The sequence below is a fragment of the Chinchilla lanigera genome, unplaced genomic scaffold (assembly GCF_000276665.1).
Source record: "Chinchilla lanigera isolate Chin_1 unplaced genomic scaffold, ChiLan1.0 scaffold00050, whole genome shotgun sequence".
NCBI classification, from domain to species: Eukaryota; Metazoa; Chordata; class Mammalia; order Rodentia; family Chinchillidae; genus Chinchilla; species Chinchilla lanigera.
The window spans coordinates 3,921,938-3,937,972 of record NW_004955451.1 but is presented as its reverse complement, the minus strand read 5'-3'; the positions used below and the strand labels follow the sequence as shown (position 1 = coordinate 3,937,972).

General features: G+C 34.7%; 1 protein-coding gene across 10 annotated transcripts in view; it reads right to left on the bottom strand.

Moving 5' to 3' along the window:
* Positions 1-16,035, bottom strand: part of Trim37 (tripartite motif containing 37) — a 174,422-nt gene that overhangs the window by 76,206 nt on the left and 82,181 nt on the right. For all 10 annotated transcript variants that reach the window (XM_013519212.1, XM_013519217.1, XM_013519214.1 and 7 more), the window contains exons 11-16: positions 15,422-15,503; positions 12,274-12,350; positions 7,820-7,999; positions 2,617-2,731; positions 1,380-1,598; positions 267-403 (exon numbers count right to left, since the gene is read on the bottom strand). In XM_013519212.1, the coding sequence (XP_013374666.1) occupies positions 267-403; positions 1,380-1,598; positions 2,617-2,731; positions 7,820-7,999; positions 12,274-12,350; positions 15,422-15,503 (810 nt within the window). The remainder of the gene's footprint in view (positions 1-266; positions 404-1,379; positions 1,599-2,616; positions 2,732-7,819; positions 8,000-12,273; positions 12,351-15,421; positions 15,504-16,035) is intronic.

Here is a 16,035-nt window from a genome sequence, read left to right as displayed (position 1 = left end):
GAGAGAGAGAGAGAGGTAAAGAGGGAGAAAAGGAAAAAGCAAGCAAGCAACCAAACCACCAACCAACCAACCCAGATTGAAGCGGATTAAAGAGGTTTAACAACAAAATATAAATGACATCTCTGATGAGATCCTGGACCAGACAAATAATACTATTGACAAAATTTTTAAAAGGTTTTAAGATGAGATGTAAAAAAACTATTTTCACTTTTAAGCCTTGGTTAATGCTTCTAATTTTGTAGTGGTGGTTAATGTGGAATACTTACATAGTTTCTTCATCAATGTCATTTTCTTCTGTGTTACTTGTTGCTGTGGAACTAGCAGAAGAACTGCTGCCATCAAGATGATTTACTTCATCTTCACCAACAAGATCCAGATCCAAATCTCCATCTGAAAGCTCATGCTAGATTAAGGCAAAAACAAGATTTCTATTCCAAATGTTTCCACTCAGTTGGGTCATCCAAGCTAGGCCATGATGCAAGCATCAATGAATACCACTTAGAGAAAAGTCACACAACCACACTGACTGATGTCACTATAAACATGTGATAGTCAATTTCAACTGAGCTCTCAGTGCAACTGGAAATGCTTTACATATTCTACATCAGATTCTAGTAAGGTTCCTCAAATAGTACTACCTCAAACTATTTTTCAAGACCCACCTAACCTTTATGCTGCTCAAGGTAATTAAATAAATGCAAGTCTCTCATCTCAAAAATAACAAGTACAAAACAACCTTGTCTTTATATATGTGTATTAACTAATAATCACAAACTTTTCTTTTAGGAGGAGTGAGCATTCATAGAGACTGAACCCAAGACCTCTGTAGGAACTATATTCATAGCCTTTTTTTGCTTTGAACCTGGGTCTTGCTAAATTGGTAAACTGCTAAACTGCCCAGGCCAGGCTCAAACTTGTGACCCTCCTGCCTCAACTCTGCAGAGTGCTGGGACTGTAAGCATGTACCATCACACCCACCTACAAATACTTCTTGAATTATTATTCTGGTTATTGATTAGCTAGGACAAAATTCATCTCCCAATTCTCAAATCATTCTATCTGCAAATGCAGCAATAAAGTATCTTGGGGAATAAAAATGTAGTATTTTTTAAAAATCCACAATTACATTAGTTTAAGAATGTACATCACAATTTGCTGCACAGATTGCATAGTTTTCTGTAATACACTAAATTTTCAAACTCTGAAATGTTTTGACTCAACAACTTATGGCTCATAAACATTAACAATTATAGAAGACCATCAATAATGAAATTCAGTGGACAATATTGTAAATATACTGTTTCCCCTACATGTTGGAAAGCATGACACTACCATTTCTATCATTCCTGTTATCAATCTAAAACTGGCTGAATTATTACATGATACTCTTCATTCTGAATCTTCTCTTCATCTTCTTCATCTTCCTTGGTCTCTCTTATAGAAGCTGTAGCAGGCCCACTTTCAAGAAGCATGTCAGAGCATGACCCAGACTTCTTAGCTCGTGTCTCAGGTGTGTCATCAGTTTGGGGACTAAGATGATTATCTGGTGGTGACAAGTCCCTTGATTTCTGAGTTCGAGACAGCTCAATGGTAAGTCTCTTTCAAAGTAAGAACAGAAAAATTAACATTAATAATAAAAAGTACCTCACTGACACAGTAAGGGGAAAAAAGAGGCATTCTTAAAACTAGTTCTTGAACTTTGTGCCTTACTCTTTCCCGCCCTTTGTTTATAAAAATATTCCATGACAAAGATTAACTTCCCCATTTATTCTCATCCTTGCATATCTAGCACAAGCTATATATACAGCTAGCAAACTAATACAGACAGCTTTTTGGTTTTTGCACAGGTGAATATCAAAGTCAGAGTCCTATGAATACTAGGCAACTACTCTACCACTGACCCACACCATCAGCAGTTTTAAGTAGTACACATAACATGAAAATCTCCAAATATATATACTTATTCGGATTTTCTTTGCTTTTCTATTAACCACTTTCACCACTCAACCTTCTACCTCATCCCAAGTTCCACTAGAGAAAATGAAAAATTCCTCACTGTTTTTTGGTACCAGGAATCAAACTCACAACCTCACGCTTGCCAGGTAAGCGCTGTGCTGAGCTATATCCCCAGCCCCACTTCCTCACTAGTGTAAAATAGAAATTCATTAACAGATCTTCTCTAGTGATCAATCAACAACACTGAGAATTTAAGATGGAAAAATGTCAAGTATTCCATAGTGTTGAAATCTTTAAATCCAAGACAGCTTGTAAAATAGAATTTAGTCACTGAGAGAAAAAGAGTTTACCTCAAACTAGAGCAGCACTATGCAATACCACTTTATGAGATAAATGAAAATGTTCTGCATCAGCAATGCCAATATAAGCACTAATTTGTATACAAACACCTAAGAAACAGTATCTTTACTTTTAATTAAAGTGATACAGCCAAGTATGGAGATGGCTATCAAACTGCAGAGTATACAACACAGACACAAAAGGATAGAGGACAGCATAACTGGATTTTGTCTACAAAATTACAAACAAGAATGAATATGAAAAATCTAAAACCAAATGTAGCAAGTGAAAAGGTAAACAGAAATAGTACTACTTCCTTACCTCTTTAAGATTGTTTATTTGTTGGATATAACTAGTCTGTGCAGCTTCCAACTGTGTGATATACCAATGCTGGTCCCGGCACTTTTGAAAAAAAGTTGGTGAACGTACCTGAAACCTTAAAAGAATAGTTCCCCATAAAAAACAATCCAAGAACAAAACATTATCAATCTGGCTTTGAGTCTGCAACTGTAAATTCTACAATATTACCTATGTATTTTAGTTTAGTTTGGTTAATTATAAGGTAAAAATTAAAATGAACTCAGCTTCTAACATGCACATATAGTCCACAATTCATAATAACTGACTAGTTTTTTCTGAATAGTTGTCCAAACATAAACTATAGTTTTCTAGAAATAACTTCTGTAATGGGATTAAGTTTCTAGGCTTACCAACTAATGTATATTGGTTTTAATAATGTAGTTCGATACAATACAATGATGATCATGAGTTGAGGACTACACTGTGCAGAAAGAAATAGGAATATTATATTTTCCTATCCCGTTGCTTAAAGTCAGGCCCTACCAAAATAATGCAAAGTTTATTTTAAGTACTGTCCTTTTACTTCCCTACTCCATCTCTATATTATGTTCCCTATTCCTTATCTCTCAGGAAAGCTCACTGAGTCAAAATGCAGGACTGTTTTACAGTTAAGCCAAAGCTCTAAATAAATGATATCCTCAACCTGTCCAGGTAGCTTATAATCAAACTGCCCACATCACAATATAGCATAAGTCAGCTATGGTTAGGGAAAAAATCATTATCTATATTAAATTATATTAATGGACAAGTAATGTCTTAATGTATTTATATTGTTTTTTAAAAGCTAGTATTTATTAAAGCAAACAAACCTCCAAACATGACTCCACTGACAGAAAAACTGCAGTATATGTGTAGTGATGTTTTGAAAAAAGAGAAAGCCACGAGAGTACATAATTTGGAAATCTCCGTCTCATCCCCACCCCCAACCCTTCTACTCTGACCTTCTTAGGTTAGCTACTGCTATAGTTTTGAACTTAAATGTCCCTGAAAGGCCTAGATGTTGAAGGCTTGTTCCTAGGGTGGTGCTACTGGGAGATGCTTCCATCACTGGGGGTATCCCCTTAAAGGGGATAATGGGATCCTAGCTCCTTCTCCTTCCTTTCTCTCACAAACTAGCCATGAAGTGACCAGTTCTTTATTTTATTTTTTTGAGTCAGGGTCTTGCTTTGTAGTTGAGACTGGCTTTGAACTCACTTATGCAGCCCAGGCTAGCACTGACCTCAAGGTGATCTTCCTGTCTCAGCCTCCTGAGTACTGGAATTACAGGTCTGTGCCACAATGCCCGGCTCCATCATGCAGTTCTACCCCTATGTACTGCCTTCCCACAGACCCAAAGCAACAAGGCCAACTGATTGCTGTGAGTACAAAACTATGAGTAAAAATAAAACTTTTCAATTTCTAAATTCATTATCTTAGATATCTGTTACAGGAACAGAAAGCTACACAGCTATCATTCTATTTTTTTAAGGATTTAGACCTCGCGTAAGAACATGCTGATAATCTAATATTTAACAACAGATATCTAATCTCAGTCAAGAATATTCAGTGAGAGAGTAGAAATAAATTCTCCTTTCTTTTTCCATAGACAATAAAATATATATCTATTCAGATATACTTACAAGAAATTCTTAAGTAATTCTCAAATTAAGCACATAAAAATTCCAACAGAAACTTGGACTGAGGTTTAAATTTTGCACAACCATTCATTGAATCAATATTATGAGTAATAGCATAATTAAAAGCTCACTTCCCTCTTTATAAAATCCGTTTACAGGATTATTTTAATCTGCTCCTTTTACCTTGAGTTCCTTAAGGATGAAAATCAAGTTTAATTCTTTTTGTTTGTAGTACTGAGGTTGAACCCAGGACCACGTGCATGTTAGACAAGTGCTCTAATACTGAGCTATATCCCAGCACTTTTTAAAAATTTAAGACATGGTCTTAGTAAACTGCAGTACTCATGCCACAGCCTCCCAAGTAGTTGAGATTAAGGGCATGCATCACCATACCTGGCTTAATTCCTTTTTCAGGTCAGAGTCAGTCACATAGCCCAGACTATAAATAGTGCTGAGTAAAGGATAATTAAACATCACAACAGAAATCCGTCCCTATGCTAAATATACAGTCTGAAATAAAGGTTTTCTTCTAAATAGGGATGGCCTAAATAAAGACCAGCAATCAGACTAAGTTGCATTAAAAAACAAGGAAACTCTCATACAGATTGCCAATACAAAGATCCAACATTGCTTGACTACAGTAAGAAAAAGAATAAGACTATAAAACATGGGGTTTTTGTGGTTATGTTTTGTTTTTTTGAGACCGAATCTTAGTATGTAGTTCAGGCTAGGCACAAACTCACCGCCATACCCAGCTAAAGCACGGACCTTTTATAAATTGATACTTAAGTAATCTGCAAATCTATGACTGAATTAAGAAATGGCAACAAGTTATTTGTCATGGTAATTAAAAGAACAAAACAAAAACTGGAAAGAACAGTACTAAACTAATTCCATCAAAAGAAAATACAGAAAAAAGGAAGGTAAAATATAAAAATATATGTATGAATAGCTGCGATAACTATTACTGATGTCTGATGGTGTATTGAGATGAACAGTTAGTGATTACAATTTTTCATGTTCTGATCAACTTTGCATGCTTGTGTCTGGTGGTCTGAGCAACTGATTTGAAGGTAACAATATGCAATGGAATTACAATGGTGAACTCCTACCATCTTGTCTAGTGAAACTCTGTATTATCTCTACTGTTCTATCAAAGAATTATTTTATTCCCTATAGTGATTTGAGCAATCTTTCATTCTTACATGTGGTAATCTGAGCAGTATAGTTGAGGATAGCGATATGTAATGTAATAACCACTGTTGATTCGTATTATTTTGTCTTGAGACTGCATCACTTTGAATGTTCTTGCTTTGATTTGTTTATGTTTGTGATACTGGTGTGCTGCTACTGTTCTATTTCTTTGTTTGTTTCTCACTTACTACTCTCTTTAAAATAAAAAAAAAAGAAAATACAGAAACTTGTTTTTTTTTCTTACACTGAAAATTACCTCTTTTTGCACTTCTTTTTTCTCCCAGAAAGTCAGAAAGTAAAGGCTAATAGGATAGCAACTCATTAATCCAGTCTGCTGAGAAGAACAGAGCTCAGCAAAAGTAAAACTTAGGAGCATGTTAGATCACTCTTCAGGGAAAATTTGATGAAAAATTTCTGGACTGTTGAAATAAATAGTCTGAATCTCTAAATTCAGAGCATATCTAAATCTCTTTTAAAACTTTAAAAAATCCTCAGCCAGGCAAAGTGATGCATGCCGGTAATCCCAGCATTTAGGAGGCTGAATAAGGAGGATCACCAAAAATTCAAAGCCAGCCTGGGCTACATAGCAAGTTCAAGGCCAGTCTGGGCTACATAGTGAGACCCTCTCTCAAAAAACAACAAATGTAAATTCTTTTTCAGGGCCTGGGGACATAGCTTGGCAGCACAGCACCTGCCTGGTAAATGTGAGGTCCTGAGTTTGACTCCTAATACAAAAAAAATTATCATTTTCATCATTAAATTATAACATCACTTAATAATGCCCACAATTTATGAGTTGTAGAGGCTCTCCCAAATTAAATGGGGCTGCTATTTTATAGCCATTGTTGACAGTTTGTTTCTTACTGCCAATAATATATCAAATATTCCTTCTTGGTTGTCACCAATTTTCATATCTACTCCCTTACTTATAATTTGCTATTATTTAAAATAAACCAAAAGCCTTATAAAGTTTGTGAAATCAGTCTCTCAAAATGTAGTATAATATGTATTGTCAGGTAAAAAAGCAGCATTTGATCCTTCATTCTCAGTATTCTTGGAGTATACGTTATAAATATAGGCTGAAGGTAATTTTATACAATATTTTTAGTGCAGCTGTATTTTGAGTATGATTCCTTCCATGAAGTCAGGAGTATTCCACTTGTGACATTATGTCAGTGCTAAAACTATTTAAGATTTTAGAATATTTTGGAGCATCCTCCTTTGGGTTAGGATGTTGAATCTCTAAGTTTTTTTTTTTTAATGGAATCAATCACCAGATCTTGAAAAGCTTTTGGTCTTTTTGAGACAGGGTCTTGCTCTGCAGTTCAGGCTGGCCTTGAACTCACTTTGTGGCCCAGGCTGGCTTCAAACTTGCAGTCATTCTCCTGCCTCAGCCTCCTAAGTGCTGGGATTACAGGTGTGTGCCATCATGCCTGGCAACAAATATTTTTTTTCTATTTTAAAGAGAATAAAAATAAATAAACAATAAAAATGATACAAAATTTCAAAACAAGATGATAGGAAATTAATAATGGTTGTTACATTGCATACTGCTATCTTCAAAGCAGTTGTTCAGATTACCACATATAAGCATGCAAAATTGATCAAACAGTTAAGCATTGATTGTTCCTTTCAATAAACCAACAGAAATTAGTAGTACAATTATCTTAGCTATTGTGTATTTGTATATATGTGTATGTACATACACACACACATGTATTTCCTTTTTTCTTTTCTCCTTTCCCCCATCCCAGTTGTTCTCTCCTTTTGAGCAGCTTCCTTCTCTTTCACAGTATCTATTGTACCTTTCAGATTTTATTTACTTTTTCAGTTTCTTACACTAGGGAGACAATACAATGTTTACATATGTGGGTCTGATTTATTTCACTTATGAGTATGGTCTCTAGTTGCATCCATTTACCTGTAAAAGCCTCGAGTTTATCTTTCTTTATAGCTGAGTAATACTCCATTGTATAAAAATACCACATCTTTTTTATCTATTCCTCAGTTGATGGGCATTTGAGTTGTTTCCAAGATTTAGCTATGACAAATTGTGCTGCTATAAACATGGGTACACATATTAATGTAGTATGATGTTTTCAATTCTTCTGGGAAAATATCCAGAAGAGAAATAGCTGGGTCAAATGGGACCTCCAAGTATAGTTTTTTCAGGATGAACAAGTATTTTTTAATTGCTTGTTTACATGGGACTCATAAAATTCACATGTTAAGAAACTGATAAGGTTATGGTTACAATGAATTTCAATATTCATCTCTGTTAAATACACTTTAAAATAAAGTTTTGATATTATTCTCCCACGATAAAAGTTATAAAATTAAGCATTTCCTATTACCTTAAAATTACAGTATCATTTTGTCGATTCAAATATCCTTCATTTGCAAGTAAGTCCAAACGGAAAAACCTATTATAGCCCCAGCATTCTCCAACTTCAAAATCAGATGCAAATTCTCGAATGATATTTTTGGTAGGATCATTGCAGGACTGGTGAACCATCTCTACACGATATTCGTATCTAAAATTTAAAAATATTGATACAGAGTAAATAATCATTAGAACATTAAAGTCATCAAATATTCAAGAACTTGCTGATATACAGTGTACAGTTAAATGTCTTTTCAGAAAAAATAGTATCAATTACAAAAAAAACTTTTTTGGGGGGCAGGCCTGGGGACTGAACCCAGAGGTTTGTGCATACCAAGCAAGTGCTCTAACACCAAGCTATATCCGTAGTCCTTTTTATATTTTATCTTGTCTACACTGGCCTTGAACTTGTGATTATAGGGATGTGCCACCAGATATGACTAAAACCAACACTACTTTGAATGTGCCACTAAAATATGACTGGCACTAGGTCCTATTTTCCTCATAAAATTGTTTAACAACATGCACACCTATAATCTCAGCTGCCCAGGAAGCTGAGACAACAAGATCACAAGTTTCAAGCCAGCACGGATCACTGAGAACTTGACTCAAAATAAAAAAATAAAAAGAAACATAAGAGATAAGGATGTAGTTTAGAGGCAGGGCACTTTCCTAGACTATGCAATGCCCTGGGTTCAATATCCAATACCACCACAGAACAAAAAAATAGTTTACCAATATATCAGAAATAAAATAGCACCTCAAATAATATATTTTGCATAAACAAGTACTTCAAAGTTGTTCCTTACATATGAATTCCTATTAGATGTTAATCATGCAATTAAAAAATATGAATTTCAAAGTAATCGAGTTTCTGACACAAGTTAAAATAAAGCAATTACTGTGCATTCAGAACCTGGAGTTGTAAAATGTTATGGTCTCAAAATTTAAAAATAAGCTGGGAATGTAACTCAGTGCAAAAGCTCCTGGTTCAATTCCAAGTACAGCACTACAAAACCAAAAATCTAATAGAAAATAAGTATACTGGAAAAGCCAATATATTTTGATTTCCACATTCTATTATGTGAAACCTTCAAGTCTACAAAATGATAGGTAAAGAAAATAAAGTCTATAAACTTTTGTCTACCAAAGGGAATCTCAAAGTGAAAAGACATCCTACTAAATGGGACTATCTGCAAGTCATATATCTGATAAAAGTTCAGTACACAAAATATAAAACGAATTCTTACAATTCAACAATAAAAGGATAAACAACCCAATTTATAACAGAACAATGAATTTAAGTGAACATTTCCCCAAATAAGATACAGAAATGACTAAATACATGAAAAGAACACCGGGTATGGTGGTGCATGCCTGTAAGGCTGAAACAGGAGGATAGATGTGAGTTCCAAGTCAACCTGGCTACATAGTAAGTTAGTTCAAAGCCAGCCTGAACTACATAGCAAGACCCTGTCTCAAAAAAAAGTATGTGTTCAACTTCATTGGTCATTAAGGAAAAGCAAACGAAAATTATAACAAAATGCCACTTGATATCCACTAGGACAACTGTAATTAAAAATGGAAAATAACAAATGATAGAGAAATACAAACGCTTATATACTGCTGGTGGAAATATAAAATGATGCAACCACTGTGGAAAAGTTTGGCAGATCCTCAAAAACTTAAACACAAAATTATCAAACAAACCAGCAAATTTACAAGGCCTATATTTAAAAGGAATTAAAACATTTTTCCATAAATGGAAATATCTGTAGTAATTTTATTCATAATAGCCAAAAGGTGGAAATAACCCACATGTCCCAACAAGACATACATGGATAAACAAATGAGGTGGTACAGTATATATAAAAAATAAGTTCTGATACATGATTCAACATGAGTGAACACTGAAAACACTATATGATATTAATAAAGCAAACATAAAAAGTCTCATATGACCTGTTATATGAAATATCTATAGAAGCTGAACAGGCAGAAAGCAAGTTAATCTACAGTGACAGTCTGGTTTACTGTAAGCCCAGGCTCTCGCTCCATCAGGATTCTTTGAACTGACACAAAGTGGCCATAACATTCTGCCCAGGTAAACTATATGTAAACTAAGCATGCCTTAGATGTGCAAAACACATACTACTTCCCAAAGGCCTGTGGCCCTTAGCATTCATGCACATAGTTTACCTTTAACTGTCAGGCTTTATTGGCCTTCTGTGAAGACCAAAGTAGTGACACACTACTTAGATTTACATCCCTATTTCTTTTATTTTACTTTCAGCTTTTTAAAAGGAAAAGATATTAAATTGTAACATTCAAATTTAAGGTTTTATTTTTAAGTTTTAGTTTACTATTGGGATTGAGAGACTGTGTAAAGCATTTAATGTGGATTAATTGATACATTTGTTAGAAGTGCTAGGTCTCTTAGTACTTTAAGGAACTAATGAAAAGCCAGGTCAAATTGGCCCCTTTAATGTATAGCTATCAGCATAACAGGTGCTCCCATGAGATAAAGAGTGCATGCTGATCTAAAGAAAGCATTCCTGACATTTGTTTTCATTACCCCATATCCTTTTCACATCCTCAAACCCTTATAAAAATTTCAGACTGGGCTGGGGGTGGTGGTGCATGCCTGTAATCCCAGCACTCGGGAGGCTGAGGCAGGAGGATCGTTGTGAGTTCGAGAGCAGTGTGGGATACAAAGTGAGCTCAAGGCCAGCCTGAACTCATAGGAAGACCCTGTCTCAAAAACCCCAAAAAAAAAAAAAAAAAAAATTTCAGCCTGCTCCTCTCTTGGACTTGCCAGCTGCTCTCTCATAGTGTGTCAATATTTTTCTATATTCCTTGATTATTGGCAAATTCTTTTACCATCAGTGGCACCGGCCTTTCACATACTGCGCCTCCCACAGCAATATCCAGGCTAGTGAAGTCCAGAGGAAGAAAGCAGAATATTAGTTGCCTGGGGATTTGGGTAAGAAGGGAATGGAGAACGTTTACTTAACAAGTACTGAATATTATAGATTGATAAAAAAATTCTGAAATTAAAGTAGGTGCAATTGTATAACACTATGAATGTACTAAGTTCCCTTAACTGTACATGTCAAAACAGTTAACTGTATGCTATGTCCACTTCATTTCAAAACAGTTAATTTTTTATTTAAATTTTTAAAATGAGTGTAATGAAAACTCAAACTCACAGGAAAACAAGAATACTGAAAATCTAGAGAAAAAGACACTACTGCAAATAGTCAAATATGTCCAAGATCAAGATCAACTACAGTAAAGTGATCAGGTTTTTTTTTTTTTCTTACAGGATTAAACCCAGGGCTTTCCAATTGAGCTGCATATCCTTTGAGACAGGGCTTCTTAAGTCACTAAACTGCACAAGTAGGGCTCAAGTTTTCAACCCTTCAGCCCCAGACTCCCAGAGTACTAGGATTATAGGCATGAGCTACCTCACCTGGCTTTTCATTAGTTCTTTAAAGTACTAAGAGACCTAACACTTCTAACAAATATATCGATTAATCCACATTAAATGCTTTACACAGTCTCTCAATCCCAATAGTAAACTAAAACTTAAAAATAAAACCTTAAATTTGAATGTTACAATTTAATATCCTTTCCTTTTAAAAAGCTGAAAGTAAAATTAAAAAAAATAGGGATGTAAATCTAAGGAAAGTCCTATTACTTCCTTAAACACTCAGAAAATTTCTTTTCAAGACAAAACTCACTTCACAAACACCGTCAAAAGTTCATGCTCATGTGCAAATTTCCTCTGAAATACTCTATGTATGTATACTAACAAACACCTTTAAAAACATATTTAAGTTAATGAAATTATACAAGCATGTATGCAGTATCAACTATTAAAACTGACTAGACTATTATACAACGATTTAAGTTTTTCTTCCGTAGTTTAGCAATTAACCCTACTGCTAAACCCGAAATTCTGTAACATTTCAGTATTTAGTGAAAAAGTATTTAGAACCCACCTCTAGGTTTAATCAAATGTTACATGAATTAACAAATGAATAGTCTCCTGAGGGTATTTAGATAATATTCAACAACTGCATGAATCCCAATGCTTTTCAAACTTTTTGCGGGGTGAAGTGGTGGTACTGGAGACTGAACCAAAGGCTTTCCATAATGGGTTATAACCCTCCTACTTTTTTAAAATTTTGAGACAGGGTCTCGCTAAATTGCCCAGGCTGGGCTTAAATTTAAGATATTGCTATCTCAGCCTCCTGAGTAACTGAGGTCCTAAAAGAAAACAGTTCTAAGAACTACCCAGTCTATGCTATCATACTATGTCAAACATATGTAATACAGTAACTAACAAAAGTAACTGACAAAAGTTGCTAGGGAAATATATATAAATGCACAGTAGGAATGTTATTTAATTACACCTCTTACTTGGAAGTTTCAGGTAAGCCAGCTGAGAGTTCCAGAAACACAGATAAATAGTAACCACGCACAACTCCATTACCATCCTAAAAAAACAATAAGAGGTTACACAAATTCCAAATCAATCTAAATTTAAAAAAAAAAAATAATAAGCCACACACACAAAATAAAGGCAACAAACAAAATGAAGACTAACACCTAATAACTTTTTGGGAAGTACTTCTAACCTTAAAAAAATGAAATAAATAAAAAAGACTAACAGTTTAACAATTTCAAACTTTTATGCATTCAGGCAAAGTAGAAAGATCAAGGCATACAAATTAAGAAAACTATTAACTATGAGAAAAGTAAAGAGCTTTAAGATGTACAGAACTCTTTACACACCAGTCATAAAAAAAATGAAAAAATACAAGTAACTACTTAATTTCAGTAGAAATGACTGTACCAAAAAAGGGGAGGGGACCAGGGATATAGCTCAGTGGTGCAGTGCCTGCCTGGCAAGCACAAGGTCCTGAGTTTGATTCCAGGTACTCAAAAAAAAGAAGGGGAGGGGAAGTTTCCTATAGACTGAACTCGAAAGTCTTGCATATACTACGTAAGTGTTTTATCACTGATCTACATCTGCAGCCCCAAATAAGGTAATTTTTAAGGAGTTAATATCCAGAAAATACAAAGAACCAGGGATATGAACAGACTTTTATGCAAAATGATATACAAAGAGCCAATAAGCATAAAAAGATGCTCAATACCACTAATTATTAGGAAATGCAAATTAAAATCACAATAAATATAATTAAAAACTTATTAGAAGGCTTGCTATCAAAATGCAGAAAACAAGTGTTGCAAAGAATGCAGAGCCAGAAATCCTCATATACTGATGGAGGTAAGGTAAAATTATAGTACAGCTGCTATAAAAAACTGTATGCATTTTTTAAGAAAAAACTTCAAAGCAAAATTAACACATAATGCAGTAATTCTATTTGTGGGTATTATTCAAAAAGAACTAAAAGATACTGAAGAGATGTGTGCACATTCATGTTAACAGTACCCCATAGGTAAATGCAAACCAAATGTCTGTTTACAGATGAATGAACAAAATGTGTGATATACATACAATAGATATTATTCAGACTTACAAAGGGAAGGAAATTCTGTAAATATGCTATAACAAAAACCAGATGAACCTTGAGGATGAACTGTTATAGTTTGCGCATGCATGTTCCCCCAAAGCCTGATGCAGTCATGGGGCGGGCTTTTAGAGTTTATGACTGATCCGTGATCCAATGCTGGGATTATGGGTGTGAGTGCTACACCCCTCCTGGGGCAGATAGTTTGCGTAAGTAAGAGAGAGAAAGAGGCTGCCCACCTGCTCTCCTCCCTTTTTGCTCTTGTTGCTTTTGCTGTCTTCCACCACCATGAACAGTTGCCCTGTGCCATGTACCACTCTGCCTTGGAGCCAGCTGAGTATGGACTGAAACCTCCACAAACTGTGAGCTAAATAAAATTTTCCTTCCTTAATTTTGGGCATCACATATTTTGTCCCAGCAGTGAGAGAAAAGTAACCGAGACAAACTCTAAGCTAAGTGAATCAAGTCATACAAAGGCAAACACTATGATTCTACTTACACGAAGTACCTGAAGTAATCAAATTCACAGAACAGAATGCACACTATGGGATGCCAGGGGCTTGAGGGAGGAGAAAGTAGAGAGCTACTTAACAGTCAGAGTTTCTATTTTACAAGATGAAGAAGTTTTTACCTTGTTTTTACATAACAAGGTAAATATATTACTGATAATGAATTTTACATTATATATTATCAAAATAAAAGATGAACAAAAATGTTATCCTTACAAACAATGAAAGCCCTCCAGAAAAACAAAAAGAAGAAATCAAAATTGTAGCTAATTCCAAAACAAGCTAAATGCTACTAGGAAAATAGTAACATGAAAGAACAGCACAAAGCAAAATTACAAAACTCAGAAATTAGATAAAAGAACTAAGGAAAGAATATGAAATTAAAAATAAAAAAATTATACTGAACCAGAAGGAACACAGAGCAAATAATGACAATGGATTAATTATATGATGAGACAAAAAAGTGAATAAAGGAAAATTTTTAAAATGAAAGCACTCATAAGGCTGAAATAAGAGGACTGCTTGAATTCAGGAGTTCAAGACAACCCTGGGTAACACAGGGAAACCCTATCTCAAAAAAAATTTTTTTAATTAAAAAAATGAAAATGAAAAGAGCAATAAAGCAAACAGGTGATAAATAGCTAATACAGGCTAAGAAAATTCAAAATAAAGACTATAAATGGGGCGTGGTGGTACATTCCTGTAATTCCAACAGCCTGGGAGGCTGAGGCAGGAGAACTGAAAATTCAAGTCTAGTCTGGCTTGGGCACTGTAGCAACTTAGTGAGACCCTACCTCAAAATAAAAAGAGGGCTGGGGATGAAGCTTAATTTGAAGGCCCTGGGTAAATTCCCAATATCAAAAGCAAAAAAAATAGTAAAACAAAACATCTCACAGATTGTACAAGTACTAAGAAAAAAAACCAAAAAAAGTCAATGTAACAAACATTAAAAGCTAAAATGAGCATTAATAGCTGCTAATATCACAAAAGAGGTGTAACCACACCTTGCCTGATAAAAGAATGTACTACTGCTTATATTAAAGCCATAGAAAAGACCTGAGTCTCATCATGCCTCCAGATTCAGCTGCCAATTCAAGAAATAATACACAGATCAAAGTAGCACACTAAAATGCACATGAGTACACAGCCAGCACATATGTGATTTTGTCTGGGTTTCTGTACCTGTATTTTTCTTTTGTTTTGTTTTGGTACCAGGAATCGAACTCAGGACCTTGAGCTTTGTACCTATATTTTTTAAAATGACTTTTAAAAGAAGAATTTTAAATATTTTTTCTAATGGTAAGTGTACGTCCACACCAGAAATAAAATTTAATAATATATCTGAGTTTATATTGTCTATATACAACCCACTATTTCTATATTTAGTATAACAGCCCATGAAGGAATAAAATCATCATTACCTTAATGTCCTTATTGCACTAAAAAGTTGAACAAGTACATTGTAGAAACCTGAAAGAAAGACCTTAGTTTCCAAGTTTATTACAAATATGAAAAACTTACTGGGTAAACTTTTAATCTCCAGCAAAGTCCTGAAACTTGAAGAGGTGGACTATAAACAGGATCTGCTCTTTGGCGCAAAGTGCTAAAGAAAAAGAAAGCCAATCAAAATTCCCAGACCAAAACTGTTGTGAAATGGCAACAGGACATATTACATTTGAAATCCTGAACAACTAACAGAAAGTGACTAAGGCAATCAAGATTTTACTGTACATGATTATACATACTTATAAACTGGAAATAAAATTTAATAATTATTCAGCAACACAGTTTGTTTTAGTAAAAAAAGAAAGCAAAGTACAACCAAAAACACCCTTAAAAATGTGACATTTAGGAGGAAAGTATCACTAATTATCCTGAAATTAATTCTGCTTTAATAAGTAGTATTTAGTCAAGTGTGGTGGTACATGCCTGTAATCTCAGCACTCAGGAGGCTGAGGCAGGAGGATTACCTGGTCTACACAGTGAGTTCAAGGATGGCCTGAACTGCATGAGACCCTGTCTTAAAAAAAAAAAAAAAAAAAAGGGGGCTGGGGATTTAGCTCAGCGGCAAAAGCGCCTGCCTGGCAAGCGCAAGGTCGTGAGTTCAGTTCCCGGTACCGGAGAAAAACCAAAAA